The 15,377-nt window shown below is 38.5% G+C and overlaps 1 protein-coding gene across 1 annotated transcript; it reads left to right on the plus strand.

Annotated features, from left to right (window-relative positions):
- Positions 1-6,572: 6,572 nt before the first annotated feature.
- rpl19 (ribosomal protein L19) lies at positions 6,573-10,740 on the plus strand. Its single transcript, XM_042505827.1, has 6 exons — positions 6,573-6,661; positions 7,036-7,142; positions 8,488-8,610; positions 8,874-8,994; positions 10,006-10,116; positions 10,547-10,740. Exons 1-6 carry the CDS (start codon positions 6,657-6,659, stop codon positions 10,668-10,670), a joined length of 591 nt encoding a protein of 196 aa, XP_042361761.1. The 5' UTR covers positions 6,573-6,656; the 3' UTR covers positions 10,671-10,740.
- The last annotated feature ends 4,637 nt before the right edge of the window (positions 10,741-15,377 follow it).

The raw sequence follows: 15,377 nt of genomic DNA on the forward strand, positions 1-15,377 counted from the left end.
GACAGACTCCAGCTGGGAGCCGAGGTCCACGCCCCGCCGAACAGACCCCACCTTCACTTATCGATTGATGAGGGAACAACAGAGAGCGGCCGCTGATGGAGCCTGATAGCGGGGACAGACTGTGAGGCCGAGCCGCCGGTCTGCACACTGAGATCTGGAGACCAGAGGTCCTGGAGGGCTGTAATGGGGGTGACAACAGTTCAGCTTCACGGTTAGTTTGTTGCAGCAGCAGGAGGCTCAGTATCTGAAGGCTCATGATGATGTAGCCAAGAGCAAAAACACCAAAACTCCAGGGACCCTTTTCTATAACTGATATAATGTTGACCCAGGGGTGGGTGGGATTAGGGGTGGTTGGGGGAGGGATAAAGCTTTACTGGGAGCCTGAAACATGCCAGGGATGGTAGATATTTACACTTTGGTCCCTGAGTGAGTTGTTAGGGGCCCCAAATTTTCTAGCATTGCTGTGGTAGATCGACATAGATTACCCTTTGAAAAGAAAATTGGCTTGCTTTCTGTGTAAAAAACAGGGCAAGAAGAGACAAGCAGCTTATCAAGAGATGGCCCCAAATTTGCAAGAAATTAGTAAAAAGTTACAAGAAAATTATTTGAAAAAAAAAAAGCCAAACAGCATATAAAAGACACGAGTTAAATGTCACAAGAAAATTTGAATAAGAAAAAAAAAAGATATATAAATGTCATTTTCTGGGCATTTTCTGGGCATGGATTATGTCAAATAATTACCCCTATAGCTAATTTTCTGGTCATTGTTTTGGTTCACTTTTACTTTCCAATCAATCATATTGTACAAGGTGATTATGTATCTTTTAATGCAAAATCTTGACTTAAAATATCTCAGTACAATAATCTAAAATATTGAAAAGTATTGTTTTGAGTTTCTTGATGCCTTTTTTTAGTAAAAACATATCTTAGTCATTCATGATCAGTTGAGAGGCACAAAAAAACTGAAACTCTTAAAGTTATTATTCTGATTTTTTGAGGTGGGCTGTATGAGGTACTTCTCCATAGTCAGTGCATTATCTACAGTAGATGTCAGTCTGCATGCCCACAGACTGGAGAAGCAGGCTGGAGTGTGGCACGGAAGTTAAGCAATCTATTGCTGTGGATTGGTGTAGCAACCCCCACCCCCACAAAACCCAACCTATTTTAGTCACCTAAAAAAAGTCCCACCTAAAACAATCCACATCAGTTAAAGTGTATGCTATATTGAGAGTATTTTCACTGCTTTACCTTTATGTCAGACAGCCTGATCCAACAAGGAATGCTATTCATGCCTTCAATTCCCTTTTTATGTTCTTGTCAAAGCCAGACTCCAGAAGCTGCTGGTCTGTCACTGCTCCAGGCAGTTAGTTAGTGTTACTGTGTGACTTTGGTGACTTTGGTTTTTGCCTTTTAAATGCCAAAGTCACGCAATATTTTCCAGCTGGAAATCACTCTCTGACAGTAAGGTAAATCAGTGAAAATATTCTAAATACAATGAATACATAAACTGGAAATAATTTGTTTAGGGTGGGACTATCATTTTAGGTGGCTAGAAATATGGTTTTTTTTTGCTGATTCCTTCACAGCGTTGATGAAGTCATTGGTGAAGTAAACCTGTACAAACAAGATTCTTCCACGTCAACCAGCACAACCATCTCCATGCCTGTAACAGTCGATGCGAGCCCTCTCTGTGACGTGGTGATCGTAGCTGATGGCACTGGAATAAACACCTACAAGTTCATCCTCTGTGGCCACAGCTCATACTTCCGGTGAGGTGGTTACCTCAGTGGGAGGAAGCCTTGATGGTTATCCTCTTGAAAAAAAAGGAAAAAAAACAGCAACTGAAGCATGGTGTACTTTCAAAAATGATGATAGTTAGAGTCACAGTGACTCTCCTGCAGCAGCTGGTCCATGTCTTATTCCAAGAAAAAAACATGATGTGCTGCATGAGGACACAGAGTTTCAGATTGTCCTCAGATGCTCACTTGTTTTTCATCTCCTGTGCTGTCGCTAAAGGTAACTGAGTGCATGGACAGGCGTCTTCAGCTGATGCTCGTTTTTGCATAACTTGGAGCGACAGCAGCAGTAGGATAAACTTTTAGAATACAAGAGCCAGACATACAGGTCCACACTGTGTAATATCTCTCTCTTGTATATTTTGACTGATTTGTAACTGCAGTCTTTTTGTCTCTTACATGGGCATGGTGTGACGAGGGTTGCTATCAATACTTAGTTGATCCATGGGGTGAAATTTTTTAGAAATTTTTGTCTTCAAACACTTAATTCCTGCATTTAAAAAAAAAAATGTCCATCTAATTTGGGAGTGCTAATTGTGTCTTAAAGGTGGTTTAATAATTTCTTCTTTTATTTTTTTATTATGATTGTTGTATTCTCAATGTGTGAGTCTTTCCATGTTAAATATCTCCTCAACAATGTCGTGCCAGTTTTTCGGAGTAGGCAGGTCCTCCTGGCGCCATCTCCTGGTGATTACCTTCTTAGTTGCTGCTATTAGAATTTTAACCAGATATCAGTCTTCATGTTGGACATTGTTCCATATAAAGTTACAAAAAAAAAACACATCAAATGTCTTTGGTATTTCATAACCTAACATCGGCATCAACTCTATTTTTTATGCACCAATTTGTGGTGGAAATATCTTTCATTTCATCAAAGTAAAAGTCTGCTGCTTCTTTCGTGTTTTTATTTTGGGGGGGGAATGTACATGCTCTAAATACTGAGGGGATTCATTTCAGGATTCATTCATTAAGGATTAATTACAGTGGTACATTTATATAAGTGAATGTGTGAAATGGTTTATATGATGTGCTTAAAAATCAAAGTGTTTCACGGTCAAGTCTCTCGAAATTAATAATTGTATATGAAATGGATTCAGCAGTACTAAGAGATATACTTCAAAGGTATTGGACTCTACGTGCACAACTTGCACACCTCTGTATATTCATTCACTAATCAATTTTAAATTTCATTCCAATTTGAAATAATTGGTTTAGGGCACTATACCCTGACAGTGCTAATCGCGTTGCAAACCGGCACTATTTAAAATCTGTTGAGGTGGGACATTTTTTTTCTGCCTGAACAGCAATAACTGTCGTGCTGTTTGTGCCCAGTGCCGGACGTAGCACCTTTGGGACCCTAGGCCTTCTTTTGTTATCCTCACATTCCTCAGAATGGAGCTATGGACTTTTTTTGTTTGCTATGCACTTTATTGAAATGTGCTGTACATTTTGTACATGCACATTCCTGCACATTTCTCAATGTAGAACACTGAAATGCCCTTAAAAACACTGTATTTCACAGAAATAGCACTTTGAAGTTGTCTCCTACCTCTAAGTCATGGTTTCAAGATCCCACTGTTGTAGCAGTGCAGCAATCAAGACACTCTAGTAAGAAGAGCTTTACCTTGTTAAGATGCACATCAAAACTGTTTAAATGAAAAACAATGTTATTTTAAACATGCGATTAAAATCACAATTACTACAGATTCCCCACCAGATTGAGTGTGTGTCTGTGTGTGTGCATTTTATGTGCTGATAGTTACACTGACATGTAATCATCCTATTTATGACTGGCTGAGATGTAAAGGAATCAATATACTCCTGTATGTAGATCAATGGAAACCTTGATACAGTTAGGGTCATGTGTACAGGAATATGAAAAAGTTTCTCTTCTACCATATTAACATAATATCCCAAATGATATAAAAACAACTTTTTAATTCTTGGTTGTATGCTTCTGCCAACCTGGTGCAGAACATTTTACATAAATATCTGTGAAAATATGAATGCTTTACAAACATCTACCCCCCAGCAGCACAGGAGATCTGCACAGTCAGCATAGTTTCGATGTGGGCACTAAAGATTAATATCACAATTCAGTATCTGACCAAATGTCTCTCCTTCTGTTCCTGAGTTATGATGTAGATTAACAGCCAGAAAAGTGTTATTGCAGAAGATTATGGTATCACAGTGAAGATGACCTTTTGGATATAAAATATCATCACTTCATTATTATATCCTATTAGACATCTGTGTGAAATTTTTGTCATAACTAGTGTGTGAATTCCATATTTATGGCCAAAAGTGTGTTTTATGAGGTCACACTGACCTTGACCTGTGACCACTGAGTCCCAGTGGACATTTGTTCCAAATTTGGGGAAAGAAAATCCCCAAAGGTGTTCTTGAGATATTGCATTTACGAGAATGAGATGGTTGCAAGTTCATAATGACCTTGACCTTTGACATTTGACCTATGACCACCAAAATCCTATCAGTTCATTGTTAAGTCCAAATGGAAATTTGTGCCAATATTACGAAATTCCCTCAATGCGTTCTTGAGAAATCACATTCACAAGAATGGAATATATGGACAACCCAAAAACATAATGCATCTGGCCACAACTATTGCCATCATGGTGGCATGAAAAACAAGATATTAATGTGCGTGAAAACATACTCAGTGCTAGGAAGTTTTATTGTTTTTTTTGTATGTATTGTTGTTCAGAAGAGGTATGAAAGAAAGGTATGAAATATTTAGAAGGCATGCTATACTTCAGACACATTATGAATCTTCTCCTTGAGCAGACAGTCGTTCAACTTTTTTCAGGTTTAAACACTTTGATTTACTTATTGGACGCTGCATTCTTGTGCAGAGAGAAGAGCAGTATTTGCTTAAGCTGTGGTGGGAGGTGATCTGATACTCTGGGTTATACTTTTTCCCGGAGATGATGATTTCAGTTATTTCTGGGTTACCTGAGGTGAAAAAGTCACACAAGTGCTTCTCATGCACCCACACAGTGAGCGTGCAAGGTTGCCATGGTGATGAGCTGCTGCTGGAGAGCCGAGGATACAACAGTGGCAACCCTAATAAGTAGCCATGTCGGATGGTAGTGTGCCAGCTGGCTATTTTTAACAAGCAGCCACTCACTAAACCACTCACTAGTCAGTTTTTTTTGTTTTTAATAGGAAAATTACCCTTTTAAAACATCTCTTAGTTAAAAAAAAAAAAAAAAAGTTCATTTTTATTTTTTTAATGTCTTGAAGCTGCATATTTTAGACATCACCTTGTCTTCAAACCTGACACTGTTAAAGTTATTCTACTCATTATTCATAGTGGGTGTCCTTCACACTAAATAGGCTGAAATTCACAGTGCATCTCTTACAGTTTAGACTGTATGAAGAAACTTTGTTTTTGTACTATATTTTGAGAACTCAAACTATTCTTCTGTCTTGCCTTTCTGTCTTGTCAGAGATAGCAACCTAAATTTTATCACAGAGCTAGCTGGTGTCACTATTTGACTAGAGAATAGATAAAAACATAAATAAATGAAATGAATGACAAACAGCCAGTGGTAAAACCAGAAATACATTTGGCATTATTCAGTGAAGTTATTATCTGTCAGTCTAAAAGGCATTTATACTCATTGTTTCTGTATGACGCAGAATATAGGTCCCACAAACAATCATTATTAGCGAATAATACAAAAATGGCAGCTATATTTAACTAGCATTTAATAGAGCAAACACACATAAGTTACACAATGTTGATGATAGACCTACTATTGTTATTAAGTAAGTATTATAACTTGGAAAATTGTGCTGTTATTTCCTTTATTCATTTTAACCTTTTGTAACCTGGAATGACCTCAGTTTTCTTGTGCTGCATTCAGACGCCTTTCACATGAAACCTAAGCATACTGGTTCGATTTCTTTTATGCTAAAAACACAGTTAGCAACTTGGCAAGAGACACTCACAAATTGCAAGAAATGAAATGACCTGAAAATTAGTTTTAAAAAAAAGAGAGAAATTATTAGACATTAATAATAGCACAAACTAAATAGGGAAAATGTTCAGAGAACTGTATTAATATCATTATAAACATACTTTTCTGGACATATCCCCCATTTTTTGATTATTATAACTATTATTGACTATTTTGTCGTTATATTTCTGTGTTGCTTTTTAAAAACTATAGTTTATTTTTTATTATCATTATAATAATTTTTTAAAACGTTTTTTTCTTGTTTTTCTTCTAAATTTCAGGTAGTTTTCTTGTAAATCGTAACTTGTAACAAGAGACAATTTGCTCAGGTTTCACAGGGTTAATCCAAAAACTGAACATAATGTGAACCCCGTTTGTCACGATATTGTAAAGGAGGTTGAATTGAATGATTACATATTAAAATTTCTTAAATTAAGCTGTTTAGGCCAATAATGTACAAATGCAAGATACTGAATATAATATACAGATCGCAAAAAAAACAACAAAACACGTTGTTAGTTATTTGAAGAGTCTGTCGGCGTTTGTGAACTCAACACCGCTCTCACGTGTTCAAAAAGCAGAATGCACCCACCTCACCCACAATGCATTGCAAAAATACTGGTCAGTACCATCATTTTAAAAAGGGGAGGTCAGCGATTCAAACTTTTAAAACACATCAAAGTTTGCCCACGTATGTATCTAATTCCATTGGTTTGGTCTTTAAATAAGTGCAAATGTGAATAAAACGAAACGTTTAAGGTATCAATGATGTCCGTTGTGGTGTGGGCCAACACAGCGTCTATAGATGGACTCTCCTCTATAATGGTAGCTTCCAGTCCGTCTCTCAAGCCTTCCTTTTCCTACTGAAGTAGCAGCCATGAGGTAGGAGCACCGCCGATGGCACAATAAAAGTCACCATTTAAATGTCAAACGCATATTTATTGAGTACATTTCTCCTCAGTAAGACACATGAGTCTCAACACTAACGTTACATACAAATTAAATCAAATTCCAAATCCCGCAACACGTTTTTTTACGTGGCTTTGTGTAACACGATGTAGCAGACTGAGGAGCCATGTTGTCAGCCCGGCTGGCTGTGTAGGCAGCGTTAGCTGAGCGGTTAACGGAGGTTTAGCCTCTGAAATACTGTTGCAGTACATGAAGCGTATCAGCGCGGTGGCGGCGGATGTGGAGCACCCGTGGAAGTCTCCGGTTAAAGTGTCTTGTGTGTAACCCGGGTTGTGTGTCTCCTGCAGCATGCTCAGGCTCCAAAAGAGGCTGGCCTCCAGCGTCCTGCGCTGCGGCAAGAAGAAGGTCTGGCTGGACCCCAACGAGACCAACGAGATCGCCAACGCCAACTCCCGTAAGTACTGCAACAGTTTATCAATGCAGTTTTGTAGTCGGCTATTGTATTTTCACCGTACACCGAGATAATGATGTGGCAGCTCTTAGTGATGCTGAGAAACATGTTACTTTATCAGAGTACCTGATGGCCTAACTCCAAAGTTTTTGTATCATTTCACAGCTGACACTTTTGTAAGCAGTATTCCGTTTAAACTTATGGATAAGGTTAGATCATAATACACAAAGATGAAAAAAGTAAAGAGCAGAGTATCAAATACACAGAATTTTCTCATACGATACGAAATTACATGCTTAGAATTGATCTTATTGCAACATTATGCTGGGATCCAAAAGTCATGGAAAACTTGGAAAAGTCATGGAATTTCACAGTCTGGGTCTTGTAAATTTGTTAACTTACTTAACATAATCAAAAGGTTTCAGAAAGTCATGGAACTTTGTAGTGTGCCATAAAATTGTGTAAGCAATCTTTCTTAGATAACCTTCCACATAATGACAAATACATTTTCTATTTGCCTTTATTTCATCGGACAGCTGAAGCGTTAAAGGGGAAGAGAGGGGATGACGTGCAGCAAAGGGCAGAGGCCAGAATCAAACCTGCGGCCACTGCGTCAAAGACGTAGCTGCTGTTCATGGGGCCGCTCTAACAAATGAGCTACTGGGCGCCCCGCAAATTTATTTTCTGTAGCTGTCAAAGCAGTGTGGCTCTAATATGTGTCGATTTAAGACGTTTGCTTACCATCAAGTATGTTCCTCCGTTTTTCTGTGCTGTCTCTCTGTTTATGGATGCAGCTACTCTGAAATTGTGTATGAATAGAGTTTGAATCTTTATATGATTGAAAAACTCCAGGCAAAAGGGACAAGAAGAAAAGATTTATTAAGGATCCTTTGGAAAGTCATGGAAAGGTTTTGAAATTTTGTTCATCTAAATGAGTGGGCACTGTGTATTATGCAACCAAGTGCTCATGTCTTTTAAAATGTATATTTCCAGTTTTTATCACAGGGTTTCTGCTAAATACAGCTTCAATTTATGAATACAGGGGACAGTTTTTAGATTGTTCTACAGACTGAAAAACTAAAGACTAAATAACAACAGGTGAACTAAAGAGCAGGGCGACTTATCAATGTCAACCCCTTGCATTATTAAATTAGATACTTTTTGCTATAATATGAGATTTTAACAGCTTTGTAAAATATAGGCAATGCAGTTTTTGAGCTGCTTTTTCAGAAATCATGTCCACATTGCTGATGACAATTTTTTCCATGTTTGCTAGTACGTACATCATTTTTTTTTTTGGCTGAGGAATCTGTGAATCCCGTAGTTAACGTTTTCCTTCTGTCTTCAGGCCAGCAGATCCGTAAACTGGTGAAGGATGGTCTCATCATTCGCAAACCCGTTACGGTCCACTCCCGGGCCCGCTGCCGCAAGAACACGCTGGCACGTCGCAAGGGTAGACACATGGGAGTCGGTGAGTGAAATTTGTCTTCTCAGAGTAGCATTATTGAGTAGCGATGGCTACGTTACAGCTCAGATAAAATGTATGAATGAGTAAACTTCAAGGTAATCCTAAAATGGATCCACTCCACCGGTGAAATGAAGAAACCAAATTAAGGTTTTCAATGTTTTCAAATATGGAATAACCAGTCTGGTGGAATGATTGAATTTTGCTCGACATCTTCGTACCTAAACGAAGACAAAAAGTTGACATGCCTCCTTATTCTCTCTCACCAGGTAAGAGAAAGGGTACAGCCAATGCACGTATGCCAGAGAAGTTGTCCTGGATGCGCCGCATGAGGATCCTCCGTCGTCTGCTGCGTCGCTACAGGGAGGCCAAGAAGATTGACAGGCACATGTAGGTTCAGGACATCTTCAATGGTTGCCTCTGCTCATATCAGTTTGCTGTCATTTTATGAAAATATTAGATATTATTTTCTCAGGGTTTTAGCTGAAAATTTCCTTAATTCTTGGTTGCAAACTTAAAAAAAACAACAGACAAAACAAAACAAAAAAACATGTTTTTTCTTCATGTTTGCGGCAACTGTCACTATATTCACAAAGCATTAAACGGGACAGATGATCTGAATCTGTCTCTGCCTGATTCAGATCTGGCCTTTAGCACTTATGATTGCCTTAACACACGATAGAAAAAACAGAGCGTAGCATTCTTTAATGCAGCTGTCAGTGACCGCTCACGAACTGTGCTCAAGCTTTCAAACGAGGCAGCAGTGACCAAATAAGAATCAGGATTCTGTTACTGCCTAGCTCTCACCTCGGATGTTTTCAGAAACGTATTTTAGTGCAGTGAAAACATTTGAGGCAGAAAATGGGCTGTGCAGGAGCAGAGTCTTGCTGTATGTTTGATGGACTGCCACACTGACAGTTTGAACACAGTTCGTAAGCAGTGATTGACACGATTGACAGCTGCCTGAGAGACTTGGCTCTGATCTGCTGTTTTTGGTGCAGTAGCAAGAGGAGGATGGACACGATTTTTTTCAGACCGGCTTATATTCTTTCAGAATATAGTGACAGTTTTAGCAAATCTGACTTATTTTCATCAAAGTTACCAACTTAAAGTTGATGTTTTTAACATAGCTGGTTTTCTGGTGAGGATATTTGGCCACGCAAACCTTCATTGTGATTGGTAAATCATTTTTAATACCGGTTCATTTCTAGTTGTGACACAACTTGGGCTTATTATACTCCGACCAGACTTTGGAAGCATTTGCAAATATAAATAGAGGTCAGAAGATCTTGTTGACAACACTGGTATTGCACACAGGCACACTTAAGTCGTGTGCCTGTGTGTAATAGTTCATGTATTCTGGTAATAATTCAATATTTTGTTTCCTCTGCTGTCTCTCAGGTACCACAGCCTCTACCTGAGGGCCAAGGGTAATGTGTTCAAGAATAAGCGCATCCTCATGGAGCACATTCACAAGCTGAAGGCAGACAAGGCTCGCAAGAAGCTCCTGGCGTAAGTCTCAAACCAAACTATCTTTATTGTGGGGCAACAAGACCCCATAACATGAAGGCACATTTTAGAGGTAAAAAATATATTTGGTAATTGTAATACTTACATATTCATTCCCATATGCTCTACATTAAAATGTGTCTTGGTGAACTGAAGCATGTGGAGATGCGCATTACAAAAGCTTTCACAAAGCAATAAAAAGGAGAAGTCATTGAAATTCTCTGCAGCGTTGTGCAGCAGATAGTTGTTGGGCTTTATTGTCAGAGGGGTTTAGGTTTTCCCTGGGCCACTAAAGGCAAAACTGACAGAGCAATCCAGTTCACAAGTGTTGGTTTTACTTTTAAATATTTCAGTCGATTGATTTAAGTCATTGTTAGAAGCTGAAGAGGATTATGATCGCACTTTTATGAACACCGATCTGCCTGTCCTACAGTGATCAGGCCGAGGCTCGTCGCTCCAAGACAAAGGAGGCCCGAAAGCGCAGAGAAGAGCGTCTCGCAGCCAAGAAGGAGGAGATCATCAAGACCTTGTCCAAGGAGGAGGAGACCAAGAAGTAATCTGCTTCTGTCAATCCTGCCTGACATTACGACCTGTCAAGTGCCGACAATAAAAGTGTACATAAAGACACTAATGATCTCCTGTACTTTGTTTTTGCATTAAGTACGTACCTGATAAATGGGTAATGTAAAAAAAACAAACAAACTGCAGGGCAAACAGCTCGTGTGATCACAGGACAAATAATGGACTGATGTGAATGCATTTTAGGAACATTTCACTCCCGTTGGTTGAACAGTAGAAATCAAATGTCTGTTACCATTTCCACTATTTTACCTATAACCACAATATCTATAGATGTTAAAGACAAAAACAAGCAGCGTTAGCATTTGGAGTCATATTATGGCCACTGATTAAATGCAAGTAAAACAGTTGATCTCTTATCTCTCTACAGTCTCCTGTGTGAAGTATCGGCTGTTTTCACCCACTCTGAATTTTGTATCTTGTGTTGAAATAAGTACATGCAGGCCAATAAGAACCATCTACTTTGCAGAAATACTGTTACATTGTGACTGAAAAGGAAGTGATAGTTTAAACTTTAAAGGGTCAACCAGTGGAAAAAACAGCTTAAAAATGTCAAGTTTGTATCTAATTTTAAAAAGCAGCTTAGGAAAGTATTTACTGGAATTCCCAGTTACACGTGTGCGCGTCCTGCCGTCTCCTCTGGGTGCAAAGTTGTATGAAAGAATGTTTCTAGCAGAGGGAGATCAGCCAAGTGTATGTTGAGTCCAAAGAAGAGAGAGGTATTTTTTGCATGTTAAACTTAAACCACAAACATTTTTGTTAACACTGACAAAACAACCCAAGGTCCAGTTATATTTTTTGTGTCTGCTGTGGATAACTTGTGAAAACTTTGAAAACTCTGAGAGAAAAACAGCAAGTACACCTTGAACTTTAATTTTAATCGTTGTGTCAAACTAATTCCCACAGTCAAGAATTACTTGTTTTTGGATAATCCTCGAAGTCAGCGTTGACAGGAGGTACTAAAGTGCTTTAGATCAGCAGTGGAAAGTTATGAACTTATAAAGACAACAAAGCTTGACAACTGTGTAAACATGCGTGTACAAGCTAAAGTTATAATCAAAGATGTTCACAGTTTTGGGCTTTTTTCGGGACAGTGAGCCCAGCTGTTGGGGGCTGACAATGATTACCTCAGTCCTATCAGTATTTAGCTGCAGAAAGTTCTGGCATTTGAAGGAAGGGATGCAGTTAATGAGTGTGTGGATTTGCTGAAACAATTACTTGGATATCTTTATTCATTAGCTGTTTTCCAAATTCAGATAATAAATTACTAAATATGGTCAAAAAAAAGGATGAATTGCTATGGATAAAGGTACGCTGCAATATATAAAGAAACTACCAGACTCTCACTTGTAACAGTATTTTACCCTAGTTTTGGCTGCTTGTTCTTAATGCTTTGAAACCTGTGCAAATTGGCTTTCAAAAATATTGAAAGAAGAGCAATATTTAAAGATGACCCCAAACATTTGCAAGAAATTAATTAAGTTACAAGAAGATGATCTGAAGATCATCAAAGAAAATTGAAAGAACAAGAACAGGAAATGGCCACAGTGCTGAATTAAAATAAAATTATTTTCTTTGAAAATAATTATCATTATTAGAAATAACTGTTTTCTTTATATTTTTCCTTAGTTATTTGGAAATTTTGAATTCTTCTTTCTCTTTTTTAAATCTATGTTTTGCTCAATGTTTTAAAGGTTAAAAGGCGTCTGAATACAGCACATGAAAACTGATGTGGATCTAGGTTTCAAAGGGTTATGCAAGATCTGAGTATTTCTTCCACCAATGCTCTGGATGAACTTGTAACGACCACTTCCAAAGAATGAAAAAGAAAGAAAAAAAACCTAGTAAGTGGACATTGAGTTGGGATTGCATACTACTATCTTCAGTGTGGTCACGGCATCCTCGGTAACATTTGAAAGTGAGGACTGCTGTCAAACTAAAAACATAAATAAAAGAACAACAGAAAAACAAATAATGCCGCCTTTAATGGTTGGAGTCTACTGGAGCACAATGTTTAAAACAGGGCATTGAAAGGCAATACAGTGTACAAAATGCCTTGGTACAAATATGTTTTAGAAAAAAAAAGTGACGTTGAAGTTAGTGGATCTGTAAGTGAAATGCTGCCTTTGTATCATGACTCTCTCGGCCTCTTGTAACATGTTTAATCTTGTTTTGTCACCAAACATGTTTCATAATAGACCATACAAAATGATCCTCAGCCCTCTGATTTCAAGTCAGTTATGATACATTTTATTTCCTGCTCTCTGAGGAATGAAATGCCTTCTCTTAACTTCCTGTTTGGACACTGCGAGGACCTCCAGGGAGTCATGCCTCCAAACCATAGCTCCAAACCCAGAACAGATTCCCTGTTCTATTTTCTCAACTGAAATCTGGAAATTATTTGGAGATATACAAAACACAGTGTCAATAAAACTTGTAATTTGAAAGGTTTGTTGCCATCTAGTGGTTGCAGCTGGTATGACAAATCCATTTTTCATTACAAAGAAGTATGATAATCTGTGATATGAAGAGAATCAAACGTCTGTTAATTCAAGGTTTTGAGGACATTTTGGCAAATTGTAGTCAGAGTGCTGATGTCTCAAGGATGATGGGACCAGACTTCTAAGCATTGAACCCATTTTCATGTGAAGATCAAAAGAGATTGTCGTGTTTTATGGTCACTGTGGTTTTCGGTGCTGGTTTGTACACGTAACCTTCAAGCTTCACAGATCCGTACTTATGTGTGTGACTGCAGAATTTCTGCAAGTTACTGACATGCAATAACTTAGTATCATTGTCAGCAGGAAATTGCTTCTCACTACAGCGTTCTCTGAAAATATTGTGAGGTTCCTCAGCATGTCCTGATGCAAACAGACACACAGAAGAAAAACACAGAAATGTTTTTATTCATATCTTTCTGTATATTACCCATTTTCAACAAATATCCACTTCTTTCAGGATATTGAGGATTTATTTGTAATATGTTGAAATGGAGGGTCTCACATGTCCATTACAGCTCTGACAGGATGTCTAAATTATGCATGTTCCCCTCTAAGTGAGGTCTACAGGTTTGTGCACTGACATCATTTGTCAGCGTGGTGTTTTGATAGTGTGAGTGCTCATGAGACGTGCAGTTTGGTAATAGTACAGACAGGCACGAGGGCACCAGGCCTAAACGCTAAGCAGCCAAGGAATGCACCAGGATCAGCTGTTCCTTAAGCACGTGACCCCGATACTACCCCCCTCAGGGCCGCCCCTTCTATCACACCTCCCTGTGAAGCCCTTCACCAGTCACAGCCATCGCAAGTGAGGTGGAAGGTGATGACAATATAAGGGCCCGCAGCTGAAGAAAGCCTGTAAAATTATCATGTGTCTCAGAGGTCCCAGAGCTCCTGACTTTTGAGTCAAGCCTCGTCAGATGAGCTAACGAGAGGAAAAAGCTGTTGAAAATGCACACAACTGTCATGTATAATATGTAAAGATTTAAGGTTATGCCACAGAGAGTGGTCATGAGATGTAAGCAGTCTAAAGAACATCAGCAAATATATTTAAAAAAAACACCACTGTTATTACCCAAAGCAGTCTAATGCCCAAAGGTATTTAATTTCAGCTCCAGGTCAATTCATTATTTCAGATTTTTTTGACAAGTGTTGCAGACCTGAAAAGTTGAAAGTATTTTACAAGAGAACAGGGAGAAATTAGAGAAAAGTAGGACAACAAATTTCTGTGAGAGAATTTTCTTTCTTTTAACTTTCTGGTGACTCTTCAGCTATCTTAACTCTCTGCTTGTGTGCTTTTTACTACACTGTCTTCTGTGTTTGGTGGGCCAAAGACAACTTTCTTATTTTTTAGATTTATGTTGCCATTAAAAGGCCACATTATGCAGTCTCAAACGCAGCCGCTGTGTTCAGGATGTGATATAGTGCCAACAGACAAGTTCAGCAGATCTGCTGGTTGACCAGGGGGTGAATTTACACTGATTTACATAAGTGATTTTTAACATTGCAAAGCAGTTCCTTGCGATACTGCCCTTTCAGTTTTCTCTGAGGTGCATTTTGTTTGACACCTTTGTCTTTGAGGAAAAAAAAAAGTCAGGTGCACAAAGAATAGAGGAAGAAGAAAATATCAAGTACAACGAAATGGAAATGCATCCTTATAGTGCAAAGCTGTCACCTTATAATAATCTATTTCAAGACCTTGAGTTATTTTTATTCATCAGACTCTCGTCAACTCAAAAACATTATACACTTTGGATCCTCTTGCATCATCTGTTTGCAAAAGGGTATTTACAGGCACACTCACACTGAGAGAGAAGGAGCAAATACATGTTCCACAAACACTTTGCTGATTCATTCGTCCGACAGTGAAGAGGATAAAAAGTCTGTCTTACCTAACTTCTGTGTGGTCTGCCTATGTCAACACTTGGCCACTGTAGTTTCCTCCAGGTCATACGCAAGACTATTATCACGTGCAACTAACAGTCAACAGGTCTGAGTCAGAATGCGTGTGGAAACAAATATTTATCCTGCTCTGAGGGCTTTGTTAGAGTAGGAGAAGTAAAATAGAGAGTTGACAATGATGGGAAGTGTAAGTGTGCATTTTATCTATTGTTATTTGTAGCATAACTGTGTCCTTTCATATACATATAAAAAAACAATGGCAAAACTAGCACAATGCCTGACAGG

Source organism: Plectropomus leopardus, chromosome 17 (assembly GCF_008729295.1).
Source record: "Plectropomus leopardus isolate mb chromosome 17, YSFRI_Pleo_2.0, whole genome shotgun sequence".
NCBI classification, from domain to species: Eukaryota; Metazoa; Chordata; class Actinopteri; order Perciformes; family Serranidae; genus Plectropomus; species Plectropomus leopardus.